General features: G+C 44.9%; 1 protein-coding gene and 1 non-coding gene across 2 annotated transcripts in view; both read left to right on the top strand.

Moving 5' to 3' along the window:
* LOC126184029 (dopamine beta-hydroxylase) overlaps window positions 1-3,707 on the top strand; it is a 144,465-nt gene extending 140,758 nt beyond the window's left edge. Inside the window, exon 9 of the mRNA XM_049926386.1 lies at window positions 3,307-3,707. Coding sequence (XP_049782343.1) covers window positions 3,307-3,544 — 238 coding nt within the window. The 3' untranslated portion in view covers window positions 3,545-3,707. The remainder of the gene's footprint in view (window positions 1-3,306) is intronic.
* Window positions 3,708-18,611: 14,904 nt separating this feature from the next.
* Window positions 18,612-18,686, top strand: Trnat-ugu (transfer RNA threonine (anticodon UGU)). Its single transcript has one exon. It is a non-coding gene; the product is annotated as a tRNA-Thr (tRNA).
* Window positions 18,687-19,269: the final 583 nt, after the last annotated feature.

Raw genomic sequence — 19,269 nt, 5'->3', positions numbered from 1 at the left:
TCGGAATGTAAATGTCGAGTGTCAATATTTTTATTCTATATTATATTTTTTTTCACAATTTTCGGAAAATATTTGAAATTGTTTGTTTGAAATTGTAGCAGAACATAATTTTACTTTCACTGTATGAAGGAGCCTTACTACTTTTTGAGCTTTCATCACGTGCAGTCTTTCCCTTTGACTGTGTGAAGCAAGTATAGATGGCACAAAGAAGAAGTTCGATTGCACTGGGGAGTGCCAGTGTGAATTGAATGACAAGGTATCCGACGTGAAGAACCAGCACACCAGCAGTGCTAATAAACAATATTTATCGCAACTAGTGAGCTATTTCTTGAAATCGGCATTCTTCAAAAACAGTTGCTGAACCTGAAACGAAAGTCTAAATGATAAGATTGGTCTTTGCGGTGGGCGGAGACGTGTGAGGGAAATGCTGGCGTAATCGGCGCTCGGCGCTACCAACAGAAACTGCAACGTTTAACTTCACCACGCAATTTCGACACTATAGTTCGCTGGCATTTGCGAAAATGAAAAAAAAATAATAAAATAAAAAACAGGAAAGTCGACATGAAGTGTTCCAGAAAAATCCGATATGTGACGAAACCAAACGACGGACCCATCGGACACCTATTGTGCCACTTACATGCAGTTACCATGGTTAGAAAAGTGGTTATCGCCAAGCATAAACGTGCATCGTTTTCCTTTCAGTTCTTGCTCTAATGGGCATAAGAAGGGTACTAGCTTGTTGATGTATAGAATATCTAATAATAAACCAATACTTAAATATACAGCTCTAAAACTGACAGTATATTTACTATGTTCAGCCAATTTTTTTATTTATTTTTTATTTTGGCCGCTCACTTCGATAGTTTTCCGTTGCTATATCGATAGCGCGATAGTTTCCTCTATATGTCGAGGGCTAATAACTATACTTTTTTTAATATCGATCTATCAAATTCCCAAATTTTTATAAATATCAACAGTCATGCCGCACATCCGAGTTTTCAGAGGCTGTACTCCACGCAGTGGAAGAGGACATGACAACGAGTACCAGAAAAACAGCAGGTACGCAGAATGTTGATCACAAATCCGTCTGACGTGTTCTGCATGAGCAGCTGCTACACTTGTACCGCCTGCAGAAAGTACGTCTAGAGCAGCCACAGGATTTTGCGTCACGAGCCCACTTCTACAGGTTGTGTGGAAGGGCCCGACTTCACATGGCGGATCATTTTCGCTGAGTGAAAATGTTCTCAGCCGGCAGGAGTGGCCAAGCGGTTCTAGGCGCTTCAGTCTGGAACCGCGCGACCGCTACGGTCGCAGGTTCGAATCCTGCCTAGGGCATGGATGTGTGTGATGTTCTTAGGTTAGTTAGGTTTCCGTAGTTCTAAGTTCTAGGGGACTGATGACCTCAGATGTTAAGTCCCATAGTGCTCAGAGCCATTTTTTAAAAGTGTTCTCAATTCCCACCACAGTCATGTGTGGACTGACGGAAACCCACATGCTGCGCTCCCCTCCCTCCCCCTCAACCCCCCCTCTCCACTTGGGTTTCAGGAACAATAGTCTGAACATTTCTGAAGAGTTCCTGGATGGAGGGGTCACTGAACCGTAAGTTCTTCCACCACATCTCACGGGTGCCACGTACTTGCGATTCCTTGATGGCTCACTGCATGGGCTCTTGGAAGATGTGCTACTGCAGGAGCGTCAACACACATAGTTCAAGCACGATGGCGCACCACCTCATTTTTCATTATCGGTGCGAGATCATCTGGACCAACTGTATGGGCAACAGCGGATACGTCGTGGTGGCCCGACTGCTGAGCCTACACGTTCTCTCCAACCCGCCAGACTACAATCTGTGGGGTCACGTCAAATCCTTGATTTACGAGATCCCTTCGGCATACGAGCGAAACCTGCTGGCGCGGGTTATGGCTGTTGTGGGTGCTGGAGGACCAGGGATTGGTGATTGTGTACCAGCATATGGTGCTAAGGTACCAAATTTGTGTTACGTCGGTGGTCGTCGCATCGAGCCCTACTTGTAAGACGACCCAGACGACAACCAGCAGGACTTGTGGTATTTTACGTGTAGCGGGAAAATGATTAGTTTGCGGACATGAGTTGCTATGCTGAACTTAATCGTCTTGATGCCCACTATAAGTTCTCAATGTTTGCAACGGGAATTTACTTGCTCCCCGTATACACGTCTTCAGAAGTCTGCTAGGGTTGTTTGAAAGGCTAGGTAACCACATCGAAGTATAGAAATACTGCGCTGGATCTTGTTCTTTGCTTTTATAAGTTCTTATCTGCTTTTTATGGAAAACTACAGTGAACTAAGACCAGGCAGTGCTAAACGTTTAACTATCGTGCAGTGTAAAACAAATTATTATTAACTGAGTGTTACGTTCTCAGTCATCTACATGCATACGCTCCATAAGCTAACATGTATAATAGTGTATAAATGTCGCCAGTACTATTTCCACTTGGACAGTATTCATCATCATGGGAGCGTCCTTTGTGCTTGTAAATGTACACTAAGTAATTATTCATGATTCAGCTGTTTGCTCCTATATCTCAGGACTGATTCGATTTTTCGTAAGTAGAATACTTGTCTCATCAGAATTCATGATATTTTCTTTCCAAATTCCTGGAAATATGTTAATACTCTTTGATTATTAGCTAAGTTAAGCGTGAGACGAACGTGTGCTGTGTTCGTCTGTCGTACTGGAAGACTCTCAAAGACCCAACTAAGAGAAAAACCATTAACAAACCAAGCTGCAGTTAGTATTTAATTTACAATAACGTTTGTCAATGGATGTAGCTGGAGGCTGAAAATAATGATTACTTGTAATCTCAGAGTAGGCTTGAAGTAAACTTGTTTATCGATCTATAAGGCGCTGCGCGGGTTAGCCGCGCGGACTAGGGCGTCCTGTCACGGTCCGCGCTGCTCCCCCCGTCGGAAGTTCGAGTCTTCCCTTGGGCATGGGTGTGTGTGTCGTCCTTAGCGTAAGTTAGTTTAAATTAGATTAAGTAGTGCGTAAGCTTAGGGACCGATGACCTCAGTAGTTTGGTCCCATAAGACCTTACCACAAATTTACAATTTTCGATCTATAAGATGGATACAAAGTTATCGTAGCAACTGTCTACAGTTTATAGCTGCTATTGTAACACACAACTGCAGTTTGTTTAGAGGATCGATAGGTTCTATAGACTTTTTTCTCTAACCCCTTTCTCCCAAATCAGGATCAGTAAACATAACCTTAACAGCTTCAGTTTTATGTTCATAATGTAACGTAAGACTTCTCTCCTTTTTTGCAGGTGGGAGGGCCAGCCTACTAGCCCTGACAACGGCATTTCGTCCAACTACGGTTCAATTGATTGGACACCAATAAGGGTTTCAGTACTGAACCAGCTGTATCAAGAATCTCCTCTATCGATGCAGTGTAATCAGTCAAGCGGAGAACGATTTCCTGGAGCATGGGAAAATCTTCCTGTCACACAGGTCCAGTTCCCGTTACCACCACCTTCACGACCAGCATGCGACACTAAACAGTAGTCATTTTGCCAGATGTTTACTCTTATTTCTCTTAGATCTGCAGCAATAACCCATAAAATATCCATGTGTCCAACAACGCTGAAAATAGCGAAAATGTTAACAAGAAAGATGTCTATTAAACTCAAGTTAAAACTTACTGTAAAATTATTTGTGAGGTAATAAAGGCAGCAAACAAAACTAGCAGTTCTGTGGCTTATTAATTACCCCTTGCACAACACGTAATTAAAAGCGGAGACATCAAATAAATTCCGTAAAGACAGGTCGTCTCTTTTTAAGAAATTAGTACTTGGGTCTATACGTCTATGCGCTGCGCTCTCTTGTTTATAACCTTGCAAAAGACTGTCTGTTTTTTGCACCATTGCTTACAAGGGAACCTCCCCTTCGCACCCCCCTCAGATTTAGTTATAAGTTGGCCCAGTGGATAGGCCTTGAAAAGCTGAACACAGATCAATTGAGAAAACAGGAAGAAGTTGTGTAGAACTATGAAAAAAATAAGCAAAATATACAAACTGAGCAGTCCATGCGCAAGATATGCAACATCAAGGAGAGACTGAGCTCAGGAGCGCCGTGGTCCCGTGGTTAGCGTGAGAAGCTGCGGACCGAGAGGTCCTTGGATCAAGTCTTCCCCCGAGTGAAATATTTACTTTCTTTATTTTCACAAATTTATGATCTGCCCGTTCGGTCATTGACGTCTCTGTTCACTGTAATAAGTTTAGTGTCTGTGTTTTGCGACCGCACCGCAAAATCGTGCGATTAGTAGACGAAAGGACGTGCCTCTCCAATGGGAACCGAAAACATTTGATCGCAAGGTCATAGGTCAACCGATTCCTCCACAGGAAAACACGTCTGATATATTCTATATGACACTGGTGATGGCATGTGCGTCACATGACAAGAATATGTTGTCGACCCACCTAACTTGTACACTTGGCGAATGGGTAAAAGAATTCTTCTACCTTGGCCGATTTAGATTTTCTTGTGGATGTGACAATCACTCCCAAAAAAGTGATGAAATCATAAGAGTTTGTCACATAAACTGCAACAAATGAATGCAACAGTTTCACAGTCCCACAGTTTTCCCTGTGTCAAAACATATGTTTTTAACGTTTTCATACAACGTCCCCATACTACGGCGCAGTTACCTCGCATCGGACGGACAGATAATAATTGTCTGAAAATTAAAAAATTTAAGCTTTTTACTAGAGGGGAGGTTTGAACCAAGGACCTCTCGCTCAGCAGCGCCTCACGCTAACCACGGGACCACGACGCTCCTGGGTTTATATAGTCCTTGATGTTGTATATCTTGCGCATGGACTACTCAGTTTGTATATTTTGCTTATTTTTTTTCATAGTTCCATGCAACTTCTTCCTGTTTTCTCGATTGATCTGTGTTCAGTTTTTCAAGGCCTATCTACTGTGCCAACTTATAACTAAATCTGAGGGGGGTGCGATGGGGAGGTTCCCTTGTTAGACTGAACAAGATAAACGGCCCACATTCTAGAAAGCTTCGACGACGAAATTGTAGCACATATTGTTTTCCATAACAATATTCCAATTCAAAAGCCGCGCCAATAGTGTGGAATTGAAAATCTGTAGAAAGTTTCCAGGAAGGAAAGAAACAAATAGTTACGAAAGCTATCATAAATAGTGTGATCTCTAAGATTTTCTCGGCGCGATTGATTAACGATGTGCGTTCGAGAGAGAAGCCGAACTGTTGATTCCATTTCATGCGCAAGATGGTAAGTAGTTCACTGGTGTATAATTAGTGATCACCTTTAGCGTGTTCGCTACTGACAAGCCGGAATGTGTGCATAAATTTTTAATATGACGTTGATTTTTTGTTGCTAGATGTGGTCGTGTCAGAGATATGAAGGTCAACTTTGTTTTCTTTCCTTTTTTTTAATCGTATGCTATAGTTTGGTACTTATTTTCTTATAGCGGCTATCGAGACGAATCCAATGATGTGTAACAATAAGGTCTTTGAAGGTCAACGAAGGTCAAAAAGGTGGCATGAACGTCCATTTACAGAAGGTGTTCGAGGTGATGACCATTGGTATGAATGTAGTGCTGCAATCTTCTTACCGTTGATTGAGTGGTATTCTTTATCACTTCGGCACTTACTGAAGCACATGCTCTAACAATTCTCTCTCGAATATCGTGCAAATAGTAAAAATTCGCCGAGTGCGGCGTATACATCTAACGTGCTACTGACATCTAAACACCATTCGACGGTTTCGCAATACAACACTAAAAGGAACGGTAAGACCAGTATCGCCGAAGCAAGCGAATGTAAATTATGTATTCCTTCGAATAGCAAGTCGATATGCTTCTCATTTACGGAGAGTACCAACAAAATTCAGTGACAGCTAGAGATTTATGCGCTGAAAGATATCCTCAACGTACTCACCCTACACGTCGTACATTTAAATATGTGTATGATAAATTGAGAACAACTGGATCTTTAATGCATCGGAAACATATCCCGCAAAGGGAAGTTACTAACGAGGAAACGGAAATTGGTACTCTTGCCACTGTGGTTCGAGATCCTTGCGTTAGTTCGCGTCAAATCGAAAGGGAATCTGGCATGAGCCAGCGTAGTGTAGTTCGTGTTCTGCATCACCATAAATATCATCCTTACCATATCAGTCTCCACTAAGAATTAACTAGTAACGATTGTATGCGTCGCACTGAATTCTGCCGCTGGACTCAACTTCAAATTCAGAGGGATGACACATTCATTAATTTCATTTTATTTTCTGACGAGGCTACAGTCAGGAACCATGTAAACGTTAATTTGCATAACATGCATTATTGGGCAACTGAAAATACATGTTGGCTACGGCAAATTGCACACTAAAAACAGTGGTCGGTTAATGTATGATGTGGGATTCTTCTTCTTCTTCTTCGCAGCGCGGAGTGGGCGCGTGGTTTGTGGCGTCATGCCACGGTCTGCGCGGCCCCTCCCACCGGAGGTTCGAGTCCTCCCTCGGGCATGGGTGTGTGTGTGTGTGTGTGTGTGTGTGTGTGTGTGTGTGTGTGTGTGTGTGTTGTTAGCATAAGTTAGTTTAAGCAGTGTATAATATAAGTCTGGGGACCGATGACCTCAGCAGTTTGGTCCCTTAAGAATTTATACACATTTGAACATTTCTTCTTCTTCTGGTTTCTATCCTTTCCGGGTGTTGGCAACCATCTTGGCAGTGCTTTTCCTGTCACTTGCAGCTGTAAATAGCTCTGTAGATGTTTTAGAGGTCCACGTTTTGATGTTACTAAGCCAGGATATTCTTCTCCGGCCAACGCTTCTCTTCCCTGGTATTTTTCCTTGCAGGATGGTCTGCAGGAGATGGTATCTTTTGTTGTTCAGCATGATGTGTCCCAAGTACTGGATCTTTCTTGCTATCACGGTGGCCAGCACTTCTTTCTCTTTCTTCATTATTCGTAGAACCTCGACGTTTGTGACATGAGCTGTCCACGGTACTCTTAACATCTCAAAAGCCTCCACCCGCTTACCCAATGATTTTGTCAGAGTCCATGTTTCAACACCGTAGAAGAGGATGGCAAATACGTAGCAGCATAGAAGTCTGACCTTCGTCTTCATTGCTAAACCACGATTCTTGATTCTGGAGGAGAGAATTATAGGCCCTTATTTCATCGAAGGAAATCTTAACGGTAGGAAGTACACCACATTTCTGCAAGAAACATTAGGTCTGTTACTGGAAGAAATACCTTTAGGGACAAGGAACAGAATGGGGTATCAACACGATGGGTGTCCGGCACATTTTACGCTGATAGCTAGAAATGAGTTGCAGAGAAAATTCCCAAATCGTTGGATTGGGCGTGGAGGAGATGTGTCATGGCCGGCTCGTTCGCCAGACTTGACGCCTCTGGATTTTTTGTTGTGGGGATTGGTAAAAGACATTGTTTATAAAGAGTTTCCAACTACACCTGAAGATATGCGAGAGAGAATTGTCAGAGCATGTGCTCCGATAAGTGCCGATGTGATAAGGAATACCACTTAATTCATGATAAGAAGTTTGCAGCACTGCATTGTTACTAATGGTCATTATTTCGAACATCTTCTGTAAACGAACGTTCATGCCACCTTTGTGACCTTCGTTGACCTTCAAAGACCTTACTGTTACACGTCATTGGATTCGTCTCGATAGCCCCTATCAGAAAATAAGTACCCAACTATAGCATCCTATTTAAAAAAACAAAGTTGACCTTCATATCTCTGAAGCGACCCCACCTAGCAACAAAAAACTGTCGTCACATTGTGGCCCCTGTTGTTCCATTCAACTTTTGTCCCACATACTTTTCAGCTTCTATCATACTTTCGGTGTTATTCTTGGTGGCAATAGTTAGTTCAAATGGTTCAAATGGCTCTGAGCACTATGGGACTTAACATCTATGGTCATCAGTCCCCTAGAACTTAGAACTATTTAAACCTAACTAACCTAAGGACATGCCCGAGGCAGGATTCGAACCTGCGACCGTAGCAGTCGCGCGGCTCCGGACTGAGCGCCTAGAACCGCTAGACCACCGCGGCCGGCGGCAATAGTTAGTGACTCACCCTGTATATAGCTTCACATTATTGTTATTCTGAGAAATTGACAATGGAGGATAAATGTATTTACTTTGCGAACAAACAATTCACTTTTTTGGAAAGCATAGCTAGTAGTGAAGAGATCACCATAGGCCCACAATACAATGAAATGTAGGGCGATGAGGTTATACAGAGAGATATAAAGGTGACATAAAGGTGACACAAACGTAAGGACTGTGATGTTTGTGAGTGTAAACTAACATTAGCGTCTGAAGCAGACTTACTTTAGCTTTATTTAAGATGATGACACAGCAAAAGTTTAAACAGTGCCTAGACAGTACGAAGATAAAAACATTGTTTCTAAAAAAGTAAAAAGTGTGTGGTCACATTACCTAGAAAATATCTTTTTGAACGTGACGTGAGTGAACAGCGATTGCAAATGTAAGCACATGTAAACAGCAAGGAAAGCACAATAATAGTCTGTTTCTGATCGATGTGGTACAGCTTTGTAATTGTGATTTGGTTTTCATAAGAGAGGATTGTGGAGTTGTTTTACAAATAAGTTTTCTGGCTAGATACGAACCAGTAAGCTATGGACATCACCTCATAAAATACGAGGGTATATTGAACTAACAACTGAGCTACCCGATAATTGAGTTGTAGTTGAAAAACGACAATTTTCACTGAAGTTAAATTCTTCGAATGACGTTATGCTTCGTTGTAACGGTAGGAGAGCATATCTCGGAGGTACGTTAATGTTACCTTCACAGTGCAACACATTTTTAATTAAGTTTGTGAACCTGTGCGTCACGTGGTGGCAATTTGCTGGTACAGTGCAACCACATTTTACCCATCTTCTTATTCCCTGGAGAGCTCAAAAACAATTTTTTCAGTAGTTTTTATTTATGTATTTGTACAGTATAGTAGTATACGTCATTTGTAACCCATTTTCCGAATCGTAAATTCCAAAACAAGACATAACTGTGAATTAGCATTATGACAGTAGGAGCAGCGAACTATCCAGTGATGTCACAGGCAGCGTTTCTAGCGAGCTTTCAAATTATTTGAATTTCATTTCCATTTTTATAAAAGAATACTGTAATTTAAGAGGGAGAAAAGCATGTTAGCAGTATAGAAGGACATAATTAATGATTTAAGACAATTCCCAGAAAACAGTCAAATACTCTGCAGTCCAATCACATAAATGTGACCAGCACCTATGTTCGACGTCAGTGTGCAATAACCACTCACAGACGGCAGCTGGCAGCACTATCAGTGGAAGGTATATAAAGCGTGTTCGCGGGGAGGGGGGGGGGGGGGGAGGTGGAGGGAGGAACGCAGAAACGGAGCGATTTATGTGACGTCCAAAAAGGCATGATCATTGACTTTCTGGCCAAGGGTGGAAACATTTCCGAAACGGCTACGTTTGAAAACCGTTCACTTGCCGCCATGGTTAAGTAACCCTGCATGGCAAAAAGGCACTAACCAAAACAGATGCAGAGACAACTGTGGTACACCCCGGGCCATAGATGACAGGGTTGAACGACGGATGCAGGGATGTGTTCGCGCGAATAGACGTGCAGCTGTTTTCAAATTGCCTGTTGTTTCCGTCTCGGTTTCCTCGGCCGACGTTTGTTTGATAATTTTTCTGTTATTTCGGCCACACGTGCTTCTGGCATTGTCAAAGCTTCACATTCCATTGCTGGTGGTGGACTGGAATCGAGCGCCGCAGATTATACACTGATGAGCCAAAATATTATGACCACGGACTTGATGTTCGTGCGTCCTTGGAACGAAATACATCACTGATTCTGCGTATCAGGGATCCGACAGTTTGTTGGTAGGTTTTTGGAGGTATGTGGCAGTAGATGTGTACCCACAGGTCATGTAATTAGCGTAAATAACGGGCCGCAGATTAGCGTATGATGGCACCCGATAGTGACCCAGATGGGTCCAACAGGATTTACATCAGGAAAATTTGATAGCTGTAACATCAAAGTGAGTTTACTATAATGCTTCTCAGAACACTGCTGCACGGTTCTGGCTCCGAGACACGGACAGTTATACTGCTGAAAGATGACATCGCTGTCGGGGAAGACATCAACCATGAAGGGATGCAGATGGTTCACAGTTGTCAGTGTTTCTTCGATTACTACCACAGGTTCCGTGCAAGAGCAAGACAACGTCTTCCACAGCACTATACTGCTCCCACCAGCCTGCGTCCGTGGTGCTCTGCACGTTTCGTGCCACCGTTCACCCCGATGACTGTGTTTCTGGAGACGATCAGCGACCTAGTGTAGCAAAAATGTGATTCGCCCCAAGAGCCGACACGTTTCCATCGTCGAATCCGGATGGTTCCGTATCCACTGCAATCGTTATTGACGATGTACGAGGGCAGTTCAATAAGTAATGCAACACATTTTTTTTCTCGGCCAATTTTGGTTGAAAAAACCTGAAATTTCTTGTGGAATATTTTCAAACATTCCCGCTTCGTCTCGTATAGTTTCATTGACTTCCGACAGGTGTCAGCGCTGTACGGAGCTGTTAAAATGGCGTCTGTAACAGATGTGCGTTGCAAACAACGGGCAGTGATCGAGTTTCTTTTGGCGGAAAACCAGGGCATCTCAGATATTCATAGGCGCTTGCAGAATGTCTACGGTGATCTGGCAGTGGAAAAAAGCACGGTGAGTCGTTGGGCAAAGCGTGTGTCATCATCGCTGCAAGGTCAAGCAAGACTGTCTGATCTCCCGCGTGCGGGCCGGCCGTGCACAGCTGTGACTCCTGCAATGGCGGAGCGTGCGAACACACTCGTTCGAGATGATCGACGGATCACCATCAAACAACTCAGTGCTCAACTTGACATCTCTGTTGGTAGTGCTGTCACAATTGTTCACCAGTTGGGATATTCAAAGGTTTGTTCCCGCTGGGTCCCTCGTTGTCTAACCGAACACCATAAAGAGCAAAGGAGAACCATCTGTGCGGAATTGCTTGCTCGTCATGTGGCTGAGGGTGACAATTTCTTGTCAAAGATTGTTACAGGCGATGAAACAAGGGTTCATCACTTCGAACCTGAAACAAAACGGCACTCAATGGAGTGGCGCCACACCCACTCCCCTACCAAGAAAAAGTTTAAAGCCATACCCTCAGCCGGTAAAGTCATGGTTACAGTCTTCTGGGACGCTGAAGGGGTTATTCTGTTTGATGTCCTTCCCAATGGTCAAACGATCAACTCTGAAGTGTATTGTGCTATTCTTCAGAAATTGAAGAAACGACTTCAGCGTGTTCGTAGGAACAAAAATCTGAACGAACTTCTCCTTCTTCATGACAATGCAAGACCTCACACAAGTCTTCGCACCCGAAAGGAGCTCACAAAACTTCAGTGGACTGTTCTTCCTCATGCACCCTACAGCCCCGATCTCGCACCGTCGGATTTCCATATGTTTGGCCCAATGAAGGACTCAATCCGTGGGAGGCACTACGCGAATGATGAAGAAGTTATTGATGCAGTACGACGTTGGCTCCGACATCGACCAGTGGAATGGTACCGTGCAGGCATACAGGCCCTCATTTCAAGGTGGCGTAAGGCCGTAGCATTGAATGGAGATTACGTTGAAAAATAGTGTTGTGTAGCTAAAAGATTGGGGAATAACCTGGTGTATTTCAATGCTGAATGAAACAACCCCCGTTTTAGAAAAAAATGTGTTGCATTACTTATTGAACTGCCCTCGTAGTTGGGCCAGTATCTGACCATGTAATGCTCTGCTGCGGAGCTCCACGTTCGACAATGTAGGATGAATGGTGTGCTACGAAACACTTGTGCGTGCACCAGCATTGTGCTCTTTCGGCAGAGATGCCACAGATCACCATCTATCCTAATTTGCAGGGTAGACAAACCTCCGAACGCCACGTTGTGTGAAGAGACATGGACGTCCAACCACTTGGCGCCTAGTGGTAGTTTCACTGTCCTACTTATTTCTGTAGGTGCTCACGACAGTAGCACGTGAACATTCGACCAGCTTCGGCATTTTCGAGATACTCGTTCAAAGACTCTGCATAATAATAATCTGTCCCTTGTCAAAGTCGCTTATCTCAATGGATTTTACCATTTACAGTACATATCTTCACTAGGGTGATGTGTTGTCCGTCTCTGCACCGCTTACATATTTTCGTTTTTGCGTCACGTACCCGCAGCGCTACAAAGCGGCATCCAACGTCACGGTGGGAAGTGCTCATCAGTGTGTGTACCTGGCGCGCCAACATTCAACAGTTTTTTCCGTGGTCACTACAGCTACGGTTCTCCCTTTGCTACGTGCAACGGTCGTTCCCTGCAGCACGGGAATCCAGGATCTGTCCACCTTGAGGCTTTCTTCTTTCTTCTTGAAGCTATTGCTATGTCTGTGTATTTCTACAGCTTCCCTGAACAAGAGGGTGTAATAGCTCTTCTCTACTGCAAGAACTTCCATGTCGGCGAATTTCACTATGTGGTCGGTCTCACACAGCGCTTGCTCCACCTGGCCGATTTCTCTAACTGCCCCAACCTGCAATGCCGCTTATGTTCGGTGATCCTGGTGCTTATTGATCGTCCAGTCATTCCAACATAGACTTTTTAACATGTACATTGTTTATGGTATGTTCCCGACTTTCCAAGTCCAAGTGGGTCCCTTTTTTCGTTTGCCAATCAGAGACACTCTTTCATCTTCTTTATCGGGCCGGCCGCTAGTGGCCGAGCGGTTCTAGGCGCTTCAGTCTGGAACCGCGCGACCGCTACGGTTGCAGGTTCGAATCCTGCCTCGGGCATGGATGTGTGTGATGTCCTTAGGTTAGTTAGGTTTAAGTAGTTCTCAGTTCTAGGGGACTGATGACCTCAGATGTTAAGTCCCATAGTGCTCAGACCCATTTTTTTTTTCTTTATCGGTTTATAAACAGTCTTTACGCCGTGTTTGCGCTACACACGGCCGATTCGGTCCGTTACTCTGGTAATGTATGGCAGAAGGGCCGTACCCGACATTTCTTTTTCTGACTTGTACACTTAGCCGGATGTTTGATTCTGTGACACTTATTACGTAACTGGTGGAGTATACATTCCTCCTCAGAACGCTTTCCAGGCGTAGCATCTCGCATCTGAGATGCTACGACTCACACATTCGTCTTGCTCGCGATACGAGAATCTTAATCATGCCTCTTTTCTGGCTTCGGTGGTGATTTGATAGTTTGTGCAGGTATCGGTACATATGTGTCGGTTTTCGATACACACTGTGTCTCTGGTTATCACCATCCCTCGTGACCAGAACATCTAGAAAGAGTAGCGGCTGGTCATCTTCTACCTGCATGGTAAATTTGATCTTAGCATAGACAGTTCAGGTGCCTTAGGAAGACACCGAACTCTTCTTCATCATGGTTCCACACAATGAACGTATCGTCGACGTATGTGTACCACAGCTTAGGTTTGCAAGGTGACAAGTGCTGCGCCTGTGCCTCGAAATGTCCCGTGAAAAAGTTGGCCATCACTGGACTAAGCGGGCCACCCATAGCAATGCATTCCAGCTGTTCGTAGAAGCTGCCATTCTACGTGAAATAACTCGGATTGAGGCACGCATGACAAAGCATGGTGATGTCCTGCTGGAAAATGGAACCGATATACTCTAGAGAATCACTGGGTGACACTTTGATAAACAAAGAAACAACATCAAAGCTGACCGGGGTGTCGATTGGTCCCAGTTTTAGTTTCTTTAGCTTCTCAGTGAAATGTCTTGAGTCCTTTATGTATACAGGGTTATTACAAATGATTGAAGCGATTTCACAGCTCTACAATAACTTTATTATTTGAGATATTTTCACAATGCTTTGCACACACATACAAAAACTCAAAAAGTTTTTTTAGGCATTCACAAATGTTCGATATGTGCCCCTTTAGTGATTTGGCAGACATTAAGCAGATAATCAAGTTCCTCCCACACTCGGTGCAGCATGTCCCCATCAATGAGTTCGAAAGCATCGTTGATGCGAGCTCGCAGTTCTGGCACGTTTCTTGGTAGAGGAGGTTTAAACACTGAATCTTTCACATAACCCCACAGAAAGAAATCGCATGAGTCGGGAGAGCGTGGAGGCCATTACATGAATTGCTGATCATGATCTCCACCACGACCGATCCATCGGTTTTCCAATCTCCTGTTTAAGAAATGCCGAACATCATGATGGAAGTGCGGTGGAGCACCATCCTGTTGAAAGATGAAGTCGGCGCTGTCGGTCTCCAGTTGTGGCATGAGCCAATTTTCCAGCATTTCCAGATACACGCGTCCTGTAACGTTTTTTTCGCAGAAGAAAAAGGGGCCGTAAACTTTAAACCGTGAGATTGCACAAAACACGTTAACTTTTGGTGAATTGCGAATTTGCTGCACGAATGCGTGAGGATTCTCTACCGTCCAGATTCGCACATTGTGTCGGTTCACTTCACCATTAAGAAAAATTGTTGCTTCATCACTGAAAACAAGTTTCGCAGTGAACGCATCCTCTTCCATGAGCTGTTGCAACCGCGCCGAAAATTCAAAGCGTTTGACTTTGTCATCAGGTACTGCATTAGCCTTTTCCGTAAGATTTTCCAAACCGTCGGCTGTGGTACGTTTAGCTCCCTGCTTGCTTTATTCGTCGACTTCCGCGGGCTACGCGTGAAACTTGCCCGCACGCGTTCAACCGTTTCTTCGCGCACTGCAGGCCAACCAGTTGATTTCCCCTTACAGAGGCATCCAGAAGCTTTAAACTGCGCATACCATCGCCGAATGGAGTTAGCAGTTGGTGGATCTTTGTTGAACTTCGTCCTGAAGTGTCGTTGCACTGTTATGACTGACTGATGTGAGTGCATTTCAAGCATGACATACGCTTTGTCGGCTCCTGTCGCCATTTTGTCTCACTGCGCTCTCGAGCGCTCTGGCGGCAGAAACCTGAAGTGCAGCTTCAGCCGAACAAAACTTTATGAGTTTTTCTACGTATCTGTAGTGTGTCGTGACCATATGTCAATGAATAGAGCTACAGTGAATTTATGAAATCGCTTCAATCATTTGTAATAACCCTGTATGTCAGTCTTTCCTACGTGTGACTGGAGCAGTGAGGTGAAGTGTTTCCCTAATTTATACACCGGTGAGCCAGGAGCACTAACAATCGATATTACTGGAATATTGTTCTTATGGGTCTTAGGTAATCCATAATGCCGAAGTGGTAGGGCTTCTGTGTTGCACAGGTTCCTCTGTATGCCCGCCGAGAGAGAAGACGCCTTGATTAACCAATTCGTGTTCCGTGTGATCCGCTGAGTCGGATCTGCGCTTAGTTTTCGGTGCTTCATCGGATCACATAGGTGCCGGATCTTCTGCTTATAATCTTCGGTCTTCATTGCGACGGATGCAATTACCTAATCGGCAGGCAGTACCAGTATACTGTTGTCGGTGTTGACACGTTTGATAGGTTGTACCTCTTTCTTCTTCAGGATGCAAGATGGTGGTTTTGCTTGGCGCTGTAGCCTGGCGATTATAGTGCGTGTTTTCTCAGCTCTTTCATAAGGAAGGGTCAGAATGGCCTTTTCGGTATTAGCAATGATATCCTCCATAGATGTAGTTGTCAGTGTGATGATAAAATTCCCTCCTTTTTGAAGGACAGATGTTCCTCTTTACCGTTGCCGTTCGGTGAGGCTGGCCACTGCGCGTGAAATGTCGGGAATCGCCTTGTCAATCTGCTTCCCGCATCCTGCAAACTTTTTCTCCTGTCGCTCAGTGCAGCGGACGCGTTCGTTCTGCATGCTCCTGTGAGTAGTGCTGTCGGTTTTGTCCCAGTCGTCTCGATGCATGCTGCTACTTAGTGGTCAGAAAATATCCAAAAGTTCCGCATCCGTTCTTGCCAAGTATCTCCCTGGTACATGAACTCGCTCACGAAGAAAAGCTCGTTCCATTCTGTCGTAGGTGATTAGACGCTTACATTTCAAGAGCTGTGGTGTGGCCCCTTCATCGCTGCACTGCGACAGAAAGACGAGAGAGGACATCAACCGCGCTATCTCCTCCCGTCGTTGGTCAAGCAACTAAGCAACTGAACGCCCAGGTGAACCGATCGGTTATCAACAGTATCCTCAACGAACATTACTGCGTGTGGACCTCCACAACAGGCGTCTAGTCCATGCACACATGCTGACTGCTGTCCATCGGCGACGAAGGCTGGAATTTACATGCCAAAAGATGACAGGTGGCCTTTTCAGATGAAACACGTTTATTGCTCCATGAGACAGATGACCATTGGCGTGTACGGCGTGAAGCGTCTGAAAGCAAACACCCTGCAACAATCGTCGGAAGCGTCCCGGCTGGAGGAAGAAGTATTATCGTCTGGGGAATATTTTCTTGGCATCCCCTCGGTGATCTCGTCGTTCTGGAAGACACAATGGATCAACACAAGTATGCATCTGCTCTTTGGACAACATGTCCATTCCTACATGCAGTTTGTTCCTCCTCGGAACGATGGCCTCTACCAGCAGCACAATGCAACGCGTCATACAGTTCGCAGTGTACGTAAGTGGTTTGAAGAGCACCAGAATGAGTCTACTGTACTCTTTTGCCCACCAGGCGCGCGGGGTAGCCGAGCGGTTTAAGGTGTCTTGTCACAGTCCGCGCGACTTTCCCCTTCGGAGGTTTGAGTCCTCCCACGGGCATGGGTGTTTGTGTCGTCCTTAGCGTAAGTTAGCTTAAGTTAGATTAAGTAGTGTGTAAGCTTATTGACCGATGACCTCAGCAGTTTGGTCCCATAAGACCTTACCACAAATTTCGAAATTTCTCTGCCCACTAAACTTCCCAGATTTAAACTTAACCGGAAATCTGTCCGTGCCTTCCAGAAACTCTTCGACTCTCTTCCTGCAAGTTTCGCAGCAGTCCGCGTTCCAAAAAGTGGTTATTCAGACTTTTGACAAGTGGTCACATTAATATGACTGAACAGTCTACTAGTGATCATTACACATGCAAGAAAATACCATAGCACTGAATTTGATATTGTGCAACAGATGCTGCTTAAACAGCATTGTGTCTCAACTTATCCTTCATTGAACTCTCAAATTTAATTTACTCATTTCTGTGTGTTTCCATTTGAAGTACCCCGTTTACATGGACAGTAGAATATTTTATATTTGTAATACGCAGCCATGTGAGCAGATTAGGCCTCTGTATCGAAATCAAAATCTTAACTCCGCTTATCACTATGAAGTGTGTGGCAGGGGTATATTTTATTTTACCGTACATTAAAGCCTGTTATCGTTTTATTGACAATAGGGGCATTCCAATCTTTTCTATAGGATAATTTATATTGCTGTAATGTGTAGAAGCCGGTGGGTAGGAATTACTAACTCACATCTGTACATTAAAAAATAATCTTATAAATGTTCAGAACGTAGCCATATTTACAAATTAATTTGAGATTTGAATGTAAAAATACACGTTCCACATCATTCAGATTTATCGTGCAAAATGATACAGTGTACATGAAACTAACTAACTAAATGGCTGACTGCTTGTACGGCCACTCCGCGAGCTAATTTTATTCCAATTTCACTTTTACCATCTCTGCCGGAGATGGCTTCCGTAGTTTTTGTCCTGAAAGCTAAGTCCTGGAATTTTCTGAACAGATTTTTGCATCTTTCCTCGGATACTAGTAAGGTAAATTTTTTGGCTGTGTGTGTTACACTCTATCGCCAGTGAAACAAGTGTGTGGCCAATAACACCACTATACCCTGCATGCACTCAAGGTCCTCTTTTACTCCACACTAACGCAGATATCACGCAAATGAGTTATATTACAATATGGGCCATAAAAGTATTTTGTAAACAATTTCTTTCGTGACCGAAGTACAGTTCGTGGTACCCCGGCAGTAAGTCAAAGCTCGCTGTAAGCTTTACCTGTATCTCAGTGTAAGTGGTCTCTGTACTCTTTCATCATATTTCTACCCTGTCTTAATATGACATGATAGACTACGTGTGACTCATGCCATTGGTGACCATGCAGTTCTCTAGAATGAAATTACAATTGAATCAATACCATTAGCAGCTGACGGGCGTTGATATACAACAACGGGGACAGATGAAAATGTGTGCCCCGACAGGGACTCGAACCCGGGATCTCCTGCTTACATGGCAGACGCTATATCCACCTGAGCCACCGAGGGCACAGAGAATAGTGCGACTGCAGGGATTTATCGCCGGCACGCTCCCCGTGAGACCCACATTCTCAACTTATAGTCCACACACTACATTCGTAGTGCCCCTGCCATTATACCCATTACTCGCGACAGACAATCTGACCGACTCCCGTAAGAGTTCAGCCAAATCGTATGCATCCGCACTGAAGATGGCATCTGTTCTTTCGGACTCGGTGGATTGTCTGCCGCGAGTAATGGGTATAATGGCAGGGGCAGTACGAATGTAGTGTGTGGATTATAAGTTGAGAATGTGGGTCTCACGGGGAGCCTGCCGGCGATAAATCCCTGCAGTCGCGCTATCCTCTGTAGCCCTCGGGGGCTCAGGTGGATAGAGCGTCTGCCATGTAAGCAGAAGATCCCGGGTTCGAGTCCCGGTCGGGGCACACATTTTCATCTGTCCCCGTTGATGTACACTCCTGGAAATGGAAAAAAGAACACATTGACACCGGTGTGTCAGACCCACCATACTTGCTCCGGACACTGCGAGAGGGCTGTACAAGCAATGATCACACGCACGGCACAGCGGACACACCAGGAACCGCGGTGTTGGCCGTCGAATGGCGCTAGCTGCGCAGCATTTGTGCACCGCCGCCGTCAGTGTCAGCCAGTTTGCCGTGGCATACGGAGCTCCATCGCAGTCTTTAACACTGGTAGCATGCCGCGACAGCGTGGACGTGAACCGTATGTGCAGTTGACGGACTTTGAGCGAGGGCGTATAGTGGGCATGCGGGAGGCCGGGTGGACGTACCGCCGAATTGCTCAACACGTGGGGCGTGAGGTCTCCACGGTACATCGATGTTGTCGCCAGTGGTCGGCGGAAGGTGCACGTGCCCGTCGACCTGGGACCGGACCGCAGCGACGCACGGATGCACGCCAAGACCGTAGGATCCTACGCAGTGCCTAGGGGACCGCACCGCCACTTCCCAGCAAATTAGGGACACTGTTGCTCCTGGGGTATCGGCGAGG

This window comes from Schistocerca cancellata, chromosome 4 (genome assembly GCF_023864275.1).
Source record: "Schistocerca cancellata isolate TAMUIC-IGC-003103 chromosome 4, iqSchCanc2.1, whole genome shotgun sequence".
NCBI lineage: Eukaryota > Metazoa > Arthropoda > Insecta > Orthoptera > Acrididae > Schistocerca > Schistocerca cancellata.
The sequence above is the reverse complement of the archived record's forward strand: the minus strand, read 5'-3'. Positions and strand labels throughout refer to the sequence as shown.